The 18005-nt window shown below is 42.7% G+C and overlaps 1 protein-coding gene across 1 annotated transcript in view; it reads right to left on the reverse strand.

Annotated features, from left to right (window-relative positions):
• Positions 1 to 17447, reverse strand: part of LOC109415593 (homeobox protein slou) — a 95981-nt gene extending 78534 nt beyond the window's left edge. The window contains exon 1 of the mRNA XM_019689489.3: positions 15163 to 17447. Within this exon, the coding sequence (XP_019545034.3) occupies positions 15163 to 16071 (909 nt within the window). The 5' untranslated portion in view covers positions 16072 to 17447. The remainder of the gene's footprint in view (positions 1 to 15162) is intronic.
• Between the last annotated feature and the right edge of the window lie 558 nt (positions 17448 to 18005).

Below are 18005 nucleotides of genomic sequence, written 5' to 3' on the forward strand. Positions count from 1 at the left end.
GTTGTCAATAATATTTATATGCAAATCAATAAAACCTTGTGGATTTTATTTTCACTTTCCTGCTTCGAGGGATTACTTTGAAAACAAGCAGCAGGTCTTCCTCGCTTGCATTCCCCACATAGATTTCCATCCACTGCTGGCGAACCTTTGGTTTTTTGGAAAACCGGTAAAAATTAATCTGAAGATCCCAAAATCATCTTTTTGCACTTCAATTCACACATTCACCGTATCAAATTCATAATAAAAACATGAGCATGAGCATGAGCATGAGCATAGATGACCGCACAATTCGTAGTTGCTACTCCGTGATTGACCAGAGCAATCGAAATTGCACAAGGAACCAATGAATAGGGCTTGGGACTAGCTTACTATTCTCAATGTACACAGTTCGAGAGCTCTCAACTTTAATAAGGTCAATAACGGCGCCGGCCACGTCCTTACGGTCATCGAGGATGGGAGGGAATGTTAGTAAGACAAACGTTGTTAAAAAGACCGCGAATCGCTGCATCTCCACGTTTGTCTCAGGAAGGAATTTTTTGTTAGTAGGGTAAGGTACATTGTCAGTCCGGGAGTCACCTATGGTTGGTGATATGATTTGACAATGGATCAATATACACAAACCGCCGTTAACAACCGACCACTTTTCGACGCAAAAACTAGCCAAAAAGAAAATTCTATCGCGCGTCTCCACTCCACTAGGGAGCAGAAACCTTTAGTCTATTCCACACAGAAATACACTGAACGCGACTCACTTGTCGGCGCCCGGAATTTTTCCTCGACCGGCGAGCCCGAACTAACATTTTTCACTCTTTTGTGCATTCACCGTATCAAATTCATAATAAAAACAGCACAGAAAGTGGGACAAATGATGAATCTTCTTAATTATCAAATTTCAATAATACGAGGTTTAAAAAATCAGTGACTACTAGCAACACAGCCAACTTAACAACAAAGTGCCCTCTTGTAAACGAACGAAACGGAATGCAACGCTGCCTTTGTCAAATCGACCAATCAGAACTGGTCTTTTCTGACAGGCAAATGGTTTCGTATTTGCACTAGCACCTGACGGGTCCCGTCCCAGGTGTCTTCGAAAGATTTCGGGCCGCTGAATCCCAATCCGGGCTCAGATTTGCTCCAACACGTCACAATTTTGAGCTATACCGTAATCCGGGGTCGAATTGATCACTTTAAAACAACTTTTGCGGATAAGATCAGTGCCTGTTCAAATATTGCCAAAAGAATTTCTGTAAAACCAGTACCCAGTGGATCTCCACGGAACCATGTGACAGAATTTTGTTCAACAAATTTAAACTTTAGGTTAAATAACTACAAATATCAAAATATTGGAAATGCCACTTTGGGGCGAAATTGATCAGTATACAATTAAGCATCAATTGGAAAGGAAAATTTCCTTCACCGCTTAATTTTGCTCTTCTAAAACCGAATAACGCGTCTAAAATCTTACAACTAGTGAATTTAATACTTTAAATGCAAAATTAAATTTCGAAATTTCCCCTTAAACGCCTAAAGATAGGCAATTTCATTTGAAATAAGTTATTTCTATTACAATAAATGACAATTTCTTCATAAAATAAACTTTTTATAACAATTTCATGTTCTGATTAGCTGCTTAACATCCCAACCAAGACTCCACAAAAATGTTAAAACAGAGAATTCACGGGAAGTCCTTTTAGCAATTGATTGTTTAGCAGCAATGATTTCAGTTAAATGAGAAATACATTGCAAATTCCTTGAAAAAATAAGTTTTGCCTTACTTTTTTTTCTAAAAAATTAAAAGTCTACACTCATCTCTAGACATTTACGAATCAGATGACGTAAAAAGTTTAAAACAGGGGTTCCCAACCTTTTTGAGGTGGCGACCCCCTTTAAGAAATATCAAAACATCTGCGGCCAAAAGAATTTTTTTGGTAAGAAATATGAATTAAATTAACGAAGCCGAGTTTTTTTTGGATACAGTGACGTAGCCAGAAATTTACTGTGGGAGGGATTTTCGACGATCAATGATACGTTTTTTTTATTCGACACTCACATTTCGTAAACAATGATGTCATGTACATTCAATTTGAGTCATAGGCCCGGGTATCGCGCCACTTGGGCGGTGGCTTCTATATTGGTCTGTTATCCACTATAACTCAGTCAATTTTGAACCCGTTGATTTGAAATGTTGTACACGGGTAGATACTATACCTATCTCACCGCATTCCAAAAATTGTATCAATTGGTTCAAATTTGACTGAGTTATAGCGGAAAAAAGACGCAAATAGAAGCCACCGCCCAAGTGGCGCGATTCCCTACCTGAAAATAGCGGCGCAGCCGAAATTTTTTTCTTTTGAAGCCGTTTTATACTGTAAATTTCTTCCACAAAATGTGGCTTTGGGGGTGGCGGTATACAAAATTGAAAATTGGTATAATTTGCACAAAATTGGAAAAAAATAACATTTTTATTTTGGTAATATCGCGGCCCCCCTGGCGGTATACAAAATTGAAAATTGCTATAATTTGCACAAAATTGAAAAAAAAAATAACATTTTTATTTTGGTAACATCGCGGCCCCCCTGGACTGGCCTCCCCCCCAGGGGGCCGCGGACCACCGGTTGGGAACCCGTGGTTTAAGATCATTAAGACGCTTAAGAGTTCCTAGTATGGAATTACAATGTAGTACCCAAGTGATCAATTTCACCCCGCTGATCAATTTGACCCCGGTTTACGGTACCCCAATCTATAGGGCAAAATATGCGATTTTGGGCTTTTTTGACTGCAAGCCATTAAGCATGGAAATATTTTTTTTAAGCAATCAATAGGTAAATTAGTCAATTAACATCTAAATTAACGACTCATGCAAAATATTTCGTTTTACCTAATCAAATTTGATAGATTTAAGCATTTTATGTTAGTATGAAAACTTGCATGCAACTTTTGGAGGGTGACTTGTATGGGAAATATCGTACCTAACATAAATCGCTTAAAACTATCAAATTCGATATGGTAAAACGAAAGATTTTGCATGAGTCGTTAATTTAGATGATAATTGACCAATAAACCTTTTGATTGCTTAAAAAAAATATTTCCATGCTTAATAATTGTGACGTGTTGGAGCAAATCTGAGCCCGGATTCGGATTCAGCGGCCCAAAATCTGTCAGAGACACATAAGTTTGCTCTTGAGACAGACCAAAAATTAATTTTTGTTCCGCTGTGTTATCTATCAAATATTTGAATAAAACGTAGACTGGTGATTGAAGGAGAATAAACACAACAGGACGTCTGTTTCTCTATGACATAACTGTTGCGAGTGTATGACTAATTGGTTATTCAGACTAGAGTTTTTTTTTATTTTTTTTTTGCCATTACGTTGTGAAAACGTCAACTTTTCACTAAGCAAAAAAGCGCTAAAACGGCCTACTTTTTTCATTAAGATAAGAGTACCAAGAAGTACTACACACTAAGTTGAGCTCGGCAAACGCCGGCACCGCAGTGGCTCAGCAAATATGTATACTGAATCTCGGTAAAAAATAATGTTTGTTAGCTGAATTTCGGCAAAACATTTCCTGAACCTCAGCAAACAAACAACACGATTGCTGAGATCTCGTTGAAAAACAGGTTTTCTGAACGCTCAGCGGTGCCAATCTCGGTAAAAAGCAAGAAAAATTGCCGAGATTCGGCGAAAACAGTTAAGTGTGTACTATTCGACATTTGCTGTGAAAAATAGCACTTTTCGGCACTTTTGCAAACATACTTTTTGCCTTTCTCGTACACTAAGTGTACTGGAAAGGCTATATGTTCACTCCAAAATTGACTTTTTGATAGAAGGCCCGGAGGGTCGAGTCACATATACCAATCGACTCAGCTCGACGAATTGAGGTGATGTCTGTGTGTGTGTATGTGTGTATGTGTGTATGTGTGTGTGTGTGCGTGTGTGTGTATGTGTGTATGTGTGTGTACAAAAAACTCACATCACTTTTTGGCAGTAAACCTCAACCGATTTTAATGACCGACGGTTCATTCGACGCGGCATACAGTCCCATTGTTTCCTATTGAAAATGGTTCAGATCGGTCCAGCCGTTCCGGAGTTATGGCCATTTAGGTGTTCCGGACCGGTACCCCTGGAAGGGGTCAGACATGAAAATGCAACAAACCCAAGCATTCGACATATCAAACCACGGGATTTTCGATCATCTGATGAACGGTTAGCAGGAAAATAGTCTCAGATCATATCAGAACCGGTAGTGTTCCGGAACCGGTTCCGGATGCCCCGCCGGAAGTGGCCAAATATAAAAGAGAACCACACTCATGCATGCGACACATCAAACAGCGGCATTTTCAATAACCTGATGAACTATTAGCATGAAAACAGTCTCAAACCATATCCGAACCGGTAGTGTTCCGGAACCGGTTCTGGGTGTTCCGCCTGAAGTGGCCAAATATAAAATTTAACATAACTAATTCATGCGACACATCAAACAGCGGTATTTTCGATTACCTGATGAACGATTAGCAGGAAAATAGTTTCAGACCATATCTGAACCGGTAGTGTTCCGGAACCGGTTCTTGGTGCCCCGCCGGAATTGGCCAAATATAAAATTGAACATAACTAATTCATGCGACACATCAAACAGCGGCGTTTTCAATAACCTGATGAACGGTAAGCAGGAAAATAGTTTCAGACCATATCTGAACCTGTAGTGTTCCGGAACCGGTTCCGGATGTCCCGCCGGAAGTGGCTAAATATAAAAGATAACCAAACCCATGCATGCGACACGTCAAACTACGGCGTTTCCGATAACCTGATGAACGGTTAGCATGAAAACAGTCTCAGACCATATCTGAACCGGTAGTGTTCCGGAACCGGTTCTGGGTGTTTCGCCTGAAGTGGCCAAATATAAAATTTAACATAACTCATTCATGCGACACATCAAACAGCGGCATTTTCGATTACCTAAGCAGGAAAATAGTCTCAGACCATATCTGAACCAGGAATGTTCCGGAACCGGTTCCGGATGTCCCGCAGGAAGTGGCCAAATATCAAAGATAACCAAACCCATGCATGCGACACATCAAACAGCGGCATTTTCGATTACCTGATGAACGGTAAGCAGGAAATAGTTTCAGACCATATCTGAACCGGTAGTGTTCCGAAACCGGTTCTTGGTGCCCCGCCGGAATTGGCCAAATATAAAATTGAACATAACTCATTCATGCGACACATCAAACAGCGGCGTTTTCAGTAACCTGATGAACGGTAAGCAGGAAAATAGTTTCAGACCATATCAGAACCGGGAGTGTTCCGGAACCAATTCCGGATGTCCCGCCGGAAGTGGCCAAATATAAAAGATAACCAAACCCATGCATGCGACACATCAAACAGCGGCATTTTCAATAACCTGATGAACGGTTAGTATGAAAACAGTCTCAGACCATATCTGAACCGGTAGTGCTCCGGAACCGGTTCTGGGAGTTCCGCCTGAAGTGGCCAAATATACAATTTAACATAACTCATTCATGCGACACATCAAACAGTGGCATTTTCGATTACCTAAGCAGGAAAATAGTCTCAGACCATATCAGAACCGGGAGTGTTCCAGAACCGGTTCCGGATGTCCCGCTGGAAGTTGCCAAACATAAAAGAGAACCAAACCCATGTATGCGACACATCAAACAGCGACATTTTCGATAACCTGATGAAAGGCTAGCAGGAAAATAGTATCAGACCATATCTGAACTAGTAGTGTTCCGGAACTGGTTCTGGGTGTCCCGCTGGAAGTGGTCAAATATTAGAGGCCAAAATTGAACATATCTCATTCATGCGACACATCAAACAGCGGCATTTCCGGTAACCTGATGAACGGTTAGCAGGAAAACAGTATCAAACCATATCTGAACCGGTAGTGTTCCGGAACCGGTTCTGGGGGGTCCCGGTGGGTGGATGCAAACTTTTTAAGGAGTGTTAGAGGGGTCTCCAGTTAGGCTAATGGATAAGGCTATGGATCGCCAATCCGGAGGCGGCGGGTTCGATTCCCGTTCCGGTCGGGAAAATTTTCTCGACTCCCTGAACATAATGTACCATTGTACTTGCCACACAATGTACAAATTCATGCAATGGCGGGCGAAGAAAGCCCTTCAATTAATAACTGTGGAAGTGCTCTAAGAACACTAAGTCGAGTTACATATACCAATCAACTCAGTTCGACGAATTGAGATGATGTCTGTATCTGTGTATTAGAGTGGGTCAACATTGTATGGAGCTGAAAAAGCGTTGCTTTTTCAATCTGTATTAGCGTCCAAAGCAACTGTGCAAAATTTGGAAGCGATTGGTTGCGTCCCCGTAATCCGCATTGCGATTGAAATGTGTATGGATTTTAGTATGGAAAAACGTACTTTTTTGCATTTTATTCCCAATTTGAATTCTTTTGTCTAACACCATGTAACTAATGACGTTAAAGTATAGCCTAGAATATGCCGAAAAACTTTGTCGAAGACCGCAAAGTGATCCGGCCAAAAGTTGAGAATTTATTGATGTTATTCCTTTACATGTTAAATGTTAAGCACCACTGGGCAATCTGCACGTTATAACTTTTTTCACAAGTGTCGGATTATTTTGCGGTCCTTGGCAAAGTTTTTCAGCATGTAGGCTAGGCTACACTTCAACGTCTTTAGTTGGATCGTTTTAGACAAAAAAAAATTCAATTTAGGAGAAAAATGCAGAAAAACACGTTTTTCCATACTAAATTCCATACAAATTTCAATCGCAATGCAGAATACGGGAACGCAACCAATCGCTCCCAAATTTTGCACTGTTGTTTTGGACGCCAAAAGGAATCGAAAAAGCTGTGTTCCAAAAAATCGACTTTGTTGATCCAGTCTATTGCGTATTGCTATTAAAAATGGTACGGATAGGTCGAGGCGTTCCGGAGTTATGGCCATTTCAGTGATTCAGACCAGCACCGGTGGAACTGGCCGTATATAAAACTGAACCATGCCCCATTATGCGACTTATCAAACTGCGGCGATTTTTGTAACCTTTAGCATGGTTTACGAATTTTATGCGAAAATGAAAACTGGAGACCAGAAATTCCACGATATCGGTCCAAAATTCAAGATGGCATCCTAATATTCAAGATGGCGGCTGTTTAAAGGAGTTTCAGGCTTTAAAACCATGCAATATTTGGTATTGGAAAGATGTGGGAAGTCCAAAAATGACGATTAAAATATCCTAGATGGCGACCAAAATATCCGAGATCGCGTCTCAAAACTCAAGGTGGCGACTGTTTAATGGAGTTTTAGGACTTGAAACCATGCAATGGTGGGGAAGCAATCTTTGCTCCAAAAATGACAAACAGAGTATCCAAGATGGTGGTCTACAATCCAAGATGGCAGATCAAAACTTAAAATGACTTCTGTTTAATGGAGTTTCGGGCTCTAAAACCGTACAATATGGGTGTATCTTGTATGGGGAAGAAGTCTGGAGTCCAAAAATAGCGACCAGAATTTCCAAGCTGCCGGACTTTAATCCTAAACGGCGGCTCAAGAATCAAAAACCAGATAAACGATATGGTCTCTGATGCCATGAAATGGATTTCTGTTAAATGTATGAAAGTGCAATATCCATCAACATGTCACTTGAGTTGTGTTGAAATGTGTTTTCGAAGGCACGAGAAAGGCGCCATCACCGCTAGGTGGATTAATTAGGGTTTTTTAAATTCATTTTCGTGTGTGTAATCAATAGTAGGATGAACTGCATGTTAAATGAGGATGATTGACCATGATACTCAGTCGTAAATCATTCCGCAGAAATTTGTAACCTAGAAAAAAAAGCTATGTAAACCTAATTTTTCGTAATAACCGTAAAAAGGATATGCAAATCGTTGCAGAACTCGATTTTTTTAGCACTCATCGTTTTTACCCAGCTCGGCAAGCCTCATTGGATAAATGTACAACTCGTGCTGAAAAAACTTCATTTTGCAACTAGTTGCATAAATAACTATTTCAGTGAGTACAATCAACGTTATTTTTGAAAATTCTAAAGCGAGAAATGAACAGAGTTGCAAAAAAAATATATTTTTTTCAGCACAAGTCGTGGATTTATCCAACGAGGCTTGCCGATTTTTTTTTTTTTAAATTTGCTAATAATTATGGAGATCTTTACATGTGCAATAACACGAGTTTCACCAACCTGATGCTTTCTCTGATAACAGAAAAGATGAGCGTGGTAAGCAAAAGAATCACAGACAATCAGACGTAACACTTAGTACAAAATACAGTTGAAAAATCGTTACGAAATCACAAACTTCCAATGCTAATATGGCTGTGTTTGACCAAGCTATCACTAGATGGCGGTAGCTAAATGTTGAACAAGAGCAAAACAAACGCGTGCGCTGTGAGTAGCCAATCGACCACCTACTGATTATTTAAAGCAACCGTTAAAAAGCTGATCGATGGAGAGCGGGTAGAGTGTGCCGTCAATTTTCTGTGATGGATTTTTTGTAATACAAGTGAGAATTTCGTAGAAATGCTTGGGGAGCTTTGGTGTAGTTATTGAGGTTCAATTAGATTCGAATTGCTGAAAGAGATTTGAATGCAGTTCCAGAGAAAAACCTTGACGTATGTCACATGACTTCCTTGGGCATAGAGTATCTTCGTGCCTGCCACACGATATACACATGCAAAATGGTCATTGGCAGAGGAAGCTCTCAGTTAAAAACTGTGGAAGTGCTCATTGAACACTAAGCTGAGAAGCAGGCTTTGTCCCAGTGAGGACGTTACGCCAAGAAGAGAGAGAGAGAGAGATGTCACAAGAAGAAATTCTTGGAATTATTATCGATGAAATGAACGGGAGCCACAGACAAACAGACGTAACACTTTGATATTTCCCATCGTACACCGAATGACCGGTCTTATTAAAAATTTGATAGTTGGCCAACTGGCCATCCGTGGCGCTCGCATCGTTTTTGTTCGAGTTTGACGTTAGCCCACTACCGCCACCTAGTTGATGGTTAGCCAAACTCAGCCCTTATAGCATTGGGCGAACATGTTTCCGTGACTATGATTTGAATCTAAAAATGTTCGAAGTGTTACGTCAGTTACAAAATACCGGTCATAACTGATGGATTCCTGGCAAAAACAGTTTGATCGATATCTCGAAGTAATAGATGTAAATCTCATCGATGATTTGGAAAAATCATTATAGTAGATAAGAAAATTTTGTAAAACAAAAGGATTTCTCGTTGGAACATCGTATATAGGATGAATAAGTTCCAGATAATATTTTTGAAGTTTCTATAGAACCTTGATCAATATATTAAACACTTAAATATCATAGCTAGCGTAGATATTTTCAAAACATACTCTCAAACAAGCTCCATCATAAACTCTTCCGCATTTCAGCCAACAGCGTCACAACTATTTTCATCAATTTAATCAGAAATGTAACATTTGAGATTTACGATGCTTTCCAATGCAAAGCAAGATAGGTATTTAAATTTTAGTAGGGGAACGGATCCCATCTTAAGCAAAGTGCCCCCATTTTCATCCTAAAACAAATCTAATAAGTGCTGTTTGTTTTGTTTTTGATAGGAGTGCAAATGCACTATAACAAAAACAACGCAAACAATTAGTACTTAATTCGTATTTTTTGGAATAGGATAAACATAGATGCATAGGCCGAAGAAGGGTACTCATACATTAATTCACTATTTGTTAATGTGTTTAGATTCTAACTTATAACTCAATAAGGCTATCCATGGCTATTAGACTGGGTCAACAAAGTCGATTTTTCGAAACAAAGCTTTTTCGATTCCTTTTAGCATCTAAAGCAACTGTGAAAAATTTGGGAGCGATTGATTGCTTACCCGTATTCCGCATTGCGATTGAATTTTGTATGGAATTTAGTATGGGAAAACGTGCTTTTTTGCATTTTTATCATAAATTGAAATTTTTCGTCTAAAACGATCTAACTACAGTCGAACCTCCATGAGTCGATGTTCCTTGACTCGATATCGACTAATGGAGGTATTTTTTTCCATAATGAAAAATAATTACTGGGTTACTATGATAGTCCCTCCAAAATGCTTTCCAAAGGATCCCTGTTCCACTGCTTGATATTTCCATGAGTCGATGGTCCCTTCGATATCGACTCATGGAGGTTTTACTGTAATGACTTCAAAGTATATCCTAGGATATGCCGAAAAACTTTGCCGAAAACCGCAAAGTGATCCGACACTTGTGAAAAAAGTTATAACGTACAGATTGCCCAGTGGTGCTTAACATTTAACATGTAAAGGAATAACATCAATAATAAAATCTCAGTTGTTTGCCTAAGTTACCAAGCGAATAACTTTTCTCACAAGCGTCGGATCACTTTGCGGTCTTCGGCAAAGTTTTTCGGCATATCCTAGGCTATACTTCAACGTCATTAGTTACATGGTGTTAGACAAAAGAATTCAACTTATGACTAAAATGCAAAAAAGTAGGGGAGACTGGGGAGACTTGATCCCTTTTTCTTAATTTACCTGAATCTTTAAGAAAAACACAAAACTAGATCCGATTTCCGTACAAAATGGCAGGTAAATATCTATTGCATGTTAGTACACAACAGAAGGCCTTTAAATTATTGTTAAAGTTTTCAAAACTGTGTATTTATGAAGGCATGTCTTACGATGCATTTTTCATAAATTGGTGACACTTGATCCCCCTTTGAGGGGGTGGAAGCTCAGGTAAAATATTATCTCCTGGGCGCCCATTAAAAACACCACCCCCGGCGAAGACTGGCGCTCGAGCCTAGCTATTTAGCACTGTAGTTGGAGGAAATGCCAATGCAGAACCCGTAGCTTCCGGGAAGGTAAGCCCAGCTCCCTGGGTTAGTGGGTTGGTGTCAGGCCCTGCGAGCCAGCCGTAAAAAAGACTAGCACCGGAAAATCAACAAGAGAAGAATGCGAACCGATACCAATGGCGACGACCACAGCGACGAAAAGGGACTTGCGATTGGAAGCTCGGTACGTGGAACTGCAGATCTCTCAACTTCATCGGGAGCACCCGCATACTCGCCGATATACTGAAGGACCGCGGGTTCGGAATCGTAGCGCTGCAGGAGGTGTGTTGGACAGGATCTATGGTGCGAACGTTTAGAGGTAATCATACCATCTACCAGAGTTGCGGCAACACACGTGAGCTAGGAACAGCTTTTATAGTGATGGGCGACATGCAGAGGCGCGTGATCGGTTGGTGGCCGATCGACGAAAGAATGTGCAGGTTGAGGATCAAGGGCCGATTCTTCAACATTAGCATAATAAACGTGCACAGCCCTCACTCCGGAAGCACTGATGATGACAAAGACGCATTTTACGCGCAGCTCGAACGCGAGTACGACCGCTGCCCAAACCACGACGTCAAGATCATCATAGGGGATCTAAACGCTCAGGTAGGCCAGGAGAAGGAATTCAGACCGACGATTGGAAAGTTCAGCGCCCACCAGCTGACGAACGAAAATGGCCTACGCCTCATCGATTTCGCCGCCTCCAAGAACATGGCCATTCGTAGCACCTTCTTCCAGCACAGCCTCCCTTATCGTTACACCTGGAGATCACCACAACAAACGGAATCGCAAATCGACCACGTTCTGAATGATGGACGGCACTTCTCCGACATTATCGACGTCAGGACCTATCGTGGCGCTAATATCGACTCCGATCGCTACCTGGTGATGGTTAAACTGCGCCCAAAACTCTCCGTTATTAACAACGTACATTACCGGCGGCCGCCCCGGTACGATCTAGAGCGACTGAAGCAACCGAATGTCGCCACCGCATACGCGCAGAATCTCGAGGCAGCGTTGCCGGACGAGGGTGTGCTCGATGTGGCCCCTCTAGAGGACTGCTGGAGTACAATTAAAGCAGCCATCAACAACGCAGCCGAGAGCACTATCGGGTACGTAGAACGGAGTCGACGAAACGATTGGTTCGACGAGGAGTGCAGAGCGGTTCTGGAGGAGAAGGATGCAGCGCGGGCGGTAATGCTGCAGCATGGAACCCGACAGAATGTGGAGCGATACAGACAGAAGCGGAAGCAGCAGACCCGTCTCTTTTGGGAGAAAAAGCGCCGCCTGGAAGAAGCGGAGTGCGAGGAAATGGAACTGCTGTGCCGTTCACAGGAAACACGCAAGTTCTACCAGAAGCTCAACGCATCCCGCAAAGGCTACGTGCCGCAAGCCGAAATCTGCAGGGATAAGGACGGGAGCCTCCTGACGGACAAACGTGAGGTGATCGAAAGGTGGAAGCAGCACTTCGACGAGCACCTGAATGGCGAAGAGAATGTAGGCACGGAGGACCAAGGCAGCAGAGGAAATGACTATGTTGGTGCAACAGAGGACGGGAACGAACCAACTCCCACGCTGAGGGAAGTTAGGGATGCCATCCACCAGCTCAAAAACAACAAAGCGGCTGGTAAGGACGGTATCGCAGCGGAACTCATCAAGATGGGCCCGGAAAAGTTGGCCACCTGTCTGCACCAGTTAGTTGTCAAGATCTGGGAAACCGAACAGCTACCGGAGGAGTGGAAGGAAGGGATAATCTGTCCCATCCACAAGAAAGGCGACAAGTTAATGTGTGAGAACTTTCGAGCAATCACCATTTTGAATGCCGCCTACAAAGTGCTATCCCAGATCATCTTCCGTCGTCTTTCACCTAAAGTAAATGAGTTCGTGGGAAGTTACCAAGCCGGTTTCATCGACGGCCGGTCGACAATGGACCAGATCTTCACCGTACGGCAAATCCTCCAGAAATGCCGTGAATACCAGGTCCCAACGCATCACCTGTTCATCGACTTCAAAGCGGCATACGACAGTATCGACCGCACAGAGCTATGGAAAATTATGGACGAGAACAGCTTTCCCGGGAAGCTGACTAGACTGATAAGAGCAACGATGGACGGTGTGCAGAGCAGCGTAAGGATTTCGGGTGAACTATCCAGTTCATTTGAATCTCGACGGGGACTACGACAAGGTGATGGACTTTCCTGCCTACTATTCAACATCGCCCTGGAAGGTGTTATGCGACGAGCCGGGCTCAACAGCCGGGGTACGATCTTCACGAAATCCAGCCAATTTGTATGTTTTGCGGATGACATGGATATCATTGCTAGGACATTTGGAACGATGGCAGAACAGTACACCCGCCTGAAACGTGAAGCAGCAAAGGTCGGACTGGTGGTGAATGCGGCTAAGACAAAGTACATGCTGGTAGGTGGGACTGAGCGAGACAGGACAAGCCTTGGCAGCAATGTTACGATAGACGGGGATATTTTCGAGGTGGTAGAAGAATTCGTCTACCTCGGTTCCTTGCTAACGGCTGACAATAACGTGAGCCGTGAAATACGAAGGCGCATCATCAGTGGAAGTCGTGCCTACTATGGGCTCCAGAAGAAACTGCGGTCAAAAAAGATTCACCCCCGCACCAAATGTACCATGTACAAGACGTTGATAAGACTGGTGGTTCTCTACGGACACGAGACATGGACGATGCTCGAGGAGGACCTGCAAGCACTCGGAGTTTTCGAGCGACGGGTGCTAAGGACGATCTTCGGCGGCGTGCAGGAGAACGGTGTGTGGCGGAGGAGGATGAACCACGAGCTCGCTGCACTTTATGGCGAACCCAGCATCCAGAAGGTAGCCAAAGCCGGAAGGATACGGTGGGCAGGGCATGTTGCAAGCATGCCGGACAACAACCCTGCAAAGTTGGTGTTTGCTAACCTTCCGGTTGGTACAAGAAGGCGTGGAGCGCAGAGAGCACGATGGGCGGACCAGGTGGAGCGTGATCTGGCGAGTGTTGGGCGTGACCGACGTTGGAGAGCTGCAGCTGCAAATCGAGTATTATGGCGGCAAATTGTTGATTCAGTATTATCATGAATTTGATGTTAACTAAATAAATGAATGATCCCCCTTTGAGCACATGGTGTATTTAAAGGGAAAATAATTCCAGAGTCTTCCTATTCATTTTCTTTTCGAGTTTTCTTGTATTTTCGATGAATATGGAGTGTTTGAAATTGTAAGATTTCCTTAAATTTTTAGGGATATGCCGTATTTTTAAAATGGGGAGACTTGATCCCTCTTTTCTTGGTTTGTACTTAAGTTATAATTATCTGACACATTTTATCGTTGAATAGACTAGAATTCCAAGTAAATAGAGGTTTCCGAATAGAATTTTATTTTTCACATGTACAATGTGTGTGTAATCCTCGAGGGATCAAGTCTCCCCATGTCACTGTTGTGTATACTAAACTGAATTAATTAAAATGTGTTAACAATAGCCTTATTCGGATAAATAAGTTTGAAAGTAGTTTATTTAAACTATGTGCTGTGAAATTTTGACACGATTTGGTTCAATTTTCACAAAGTTATTGAGATTTTTCGGATTCGCCTAAAAGATTTCTGAAGGACTGAAAATAAACCATCAACCGTTAAAAAATAATGCAGTGTACAATCGAAATCACTTATAGCCAAAACATAGTCGTTTATCCAGCAGTAGTTTTGGAAAAATTATGCTAGAAGAAAAATGTTTTTGATTCCGAGCAAATATGGGGGGAACAAGTCTCCCCAGGGATCAAGTCTCCTCAGTCTCCCCTACGTTTTCCCATACTATCTTCCATACAAATTTCAATCCCAATGCGGAATACGGGGACGCAACCAATCGCTCCCAAATTTTGCACAGTTGTTTTGGATGCTAAAAGGAATCAAAAATGCTTTGTTCCGGGCTAATGCGATCCAATTTAAAGTTTCTCCATACTTGACCCACTCTAATGGCTATCCTCGATGGGGGGTGACAACTAAAAGTGTAAACACAATGTAAATACAACTAAACAAAGTTTCGTCAAGTGACCGATGCCACTTAACAAATTCGTTTATGTTCAACTGTCACCCCGTTCATCGGCTGTCAAAAATACATTGTAAACAAAAGAAATCAGCTGATCGCATCTGTCTTGTGGATGGCCTTATAACTGCTCATTTTTTTTTGTAGCTCGATTATGGAATGAGCACGTGATTATGCATTAAACATTTTTGTCGTTGGTAGAAGTTCATGACTTTCACTTTATTTTGTAAACCACTGTTATCATTCAATGACTGAGAGCCTCAACGAAATTTCAACATCAGCACTTACCGAAGTGGCATCCTGCGACACGTCCTCATTTCCGTCGACGATGAGCTCCTCGCTTGTATCACTGTGCGCGTAATTGGCCGATAGGCCACCGAGCTGTATCCTGAAACCAAAATCGGACAACTCCTTGCCATTGCTGATCGACCGGGCAATTTTGAACCGTTCGATTTCCAAATCCGGCGAAGATGCACTTTCCGGGGGATATTTGACGGCAAATGGATGCTGTAACTGTGGGTGGGTGTGCTGCGGTAGCTGTGGATGGTGCTGACCGGCGGCTGCCGAAAGCGTTGCATGCTGTCCCAGGGATTGCATGCTTGAAAGCCCCGACGGAACCGTTGGCATCAGTGGCACCGGATGGGACGGTGGGAAGTGTTGAGGTTGTGGCAATCCGGTGTCGTTCGGAATGCTATATTTAACACTGTGATCGATCGAGAATTTTCCGGATGGTGTCTTATCCAGGTCGGACGGACTAAGTCGGGAGTTGACGTTGTGCTCGGCTAGCTGCTTCAGTCTTTCAATGGAAAACTTTGCACTGGGTTCTAATAAATCACGATCACTTTTTGCGTAGATAATATGATCACCGTTCACCGGACGTAGGACAATATTTTCTTTGGAGAAGGCGGGGAACTTAGCTCTCAGTTCAAGGTTTTGTTTTCCTTCTGTCATTTGATGTTCTTGAAAACGGATCAACAGTCCGTCGGTTTTGGGTAACATTGGAGGTGACCGATCCGACGGGTATTCCGATTGACTTCCGACGGACATTGGCATGGAGATACTTTTCAACACAGTATTATGTAGTTTATCATGGTTCATTTGGTTAGACTCTGCTGGGGACAAGGGGGAGTTGGGCTGCGAATGTGACGGGCTCTCAGCCTGTCCTGAATCAGATTGTGGAGATTGCATCATAACCATAGTATCCACTTGAATCTACTTTCCACTAACTGACACAACTGTTAAACGAAACTAAATTCTCACGGTCTATTCACTTTGAACACAGAACTCGCATAATATTCCAAATTTACTAAACACTCATGACCGCCTTAGCCATTCTTCGATAACAATCATGCAACTCGCATATCACAACCCAAAATATTCCTGTTATTTAGGATCACACGATACGCACTATCCGTTTCTACCGATAATTCCAGAGAACTCCGAAAGCTGTCTACCCAAGCAATAACCGAACGAAGACTGACTGTTTGCCCAATTTTCACGTCTCATTCCCCCTTGAAAAATCGTGAAAAATTCGATTTCCCAGCATGCAGTTGAACTCGCAGACAGTGCCCGAGTCTGTACTGGTAACACACCACTACAGCAAAGCACGTGTTTCATTTTTAATTTCTAATTGGATCTCGCTCTCCGCTGCGATTTCATCGTCGGATGCAACGTGCAGTAGACCACGCCCCTTACTTCTCCTCGATGTGGAGACTGCCTTACCAACACATAGCAACGGCCTACTGCTCGAAGAGTAAAGCTATTAGGAACCACTTCAAACTCGCTTGTGTCAACATACTAAATTGCGACGTTGGCTTGCTGTGATGATATACTTTCATTTTCCGGCCGGGCATCACCGACGTCGTCTTTGCCCGGAAAATGTCTACATCAAATTAAGTACGATAAGTAATTAAAATATATACGCTTCTCTTAAGAGATTATTTTCCCCGCGTCGTCCCCCAAGCCCTCCCTCACGGTAGTGACGTCCGGCTTTTGCACGGTGGCCATGTTTCGAGGGATTGAAGAGCAATTTGCTCTATTTACTTGCTACTCGATTTAAAAGCTTTCTCCATCTCCCCTTGGTTTCGTTCCCCCGGAAATGGTTCCACCAAGCTGTGTTATTCGTTGTCGGTGTGTTTTTGGCACGACAATTTTCCCCGTATAATCATCATCATCGCATCGTCGTCGTTATAAACGATGAAGATGGCGGCGGTCCCGTCGCTTGGGTTTTATTATTTATTCTGAGAAGCCAATGAAGAAAACAAAACGATTCGTTAAAATTAACGATTTGTCTTTGTGTCGTCGCACCTCCCTTCTACCTTCGCTTTTTCGCCCGTTACCTTGGGGTACACCTATTTGGGCTAAGCGATCTCCCTTGGATTTCGGGGAAGGAAGAAATGGAGCTTTTGTTTGCCAAGGCCTTTGCTGGGGAATGTACAGACACGGAGCTGTTCCTAATTAGCTTGGCAATGAAAAAGTGCCACTCACTGTAATTGATACAATGTGATATTTAAGCGGCCAGATAACTTTTATGGAAATGACGAAAAATGGTGTTTGACTTCTCTTTTGTGCTATTATCTTTATTGGCGCGAGTTTTGCGGCTGCAATCACGGTAAATGATAACGTGTTGTTGTTTCTGTTCGACGTAATGATATCTTGATTACGATTAACGGAATGGCAGAGAGCCTCTTTTTGTTTTCTGGAAGTAGGAAGGATGGCGACAGAAATCTAAAGTGACGAGGGACTTTTGATTAGATCTTGTAATTTACCGATAGAACTACGCGTGCAGTACAGCAACGTATATTCTGAGGTTTTTCATTCAATTTATTAGGCGATTACAATTATAATAAAACTGAATCAACAATTCCTCGCATCGAGTTCGTGGCCGCGTTCCACTTTTTCCAGATTATTCTGCACCTAGTCCGCCAGTTTAGCACGCTGCCCTCCAGATTTTCTTGCACCAACTTGTCGCTTTTCTGGTACCCGATCCAGTCAACCTTCCGGGCCTATCCGATGAGTTCCCTCACCTAGGGAGTTGGCCATGGAGTTGGCAGAGGACGCCTTTTCTCCCGGAAGAGGCGAATCTGCTGTTTCCGCATTCTTTTATACCATTGAGCTCGCCCTCGCTCGGC

This window comes from Aedes albopictus, chromosome 1, assembly GCF_035046485.1.
Source record: "Aedes albopictus strain Foshan chromosome 1, AalbF5, whole genome shotgun sequence".
NCBI classification, from domain to species: Eukaryota; Metazoa; Arthropoda; class Insecta; order Diptera; family Culicidae; genus Aedes; species Aedes albopictus.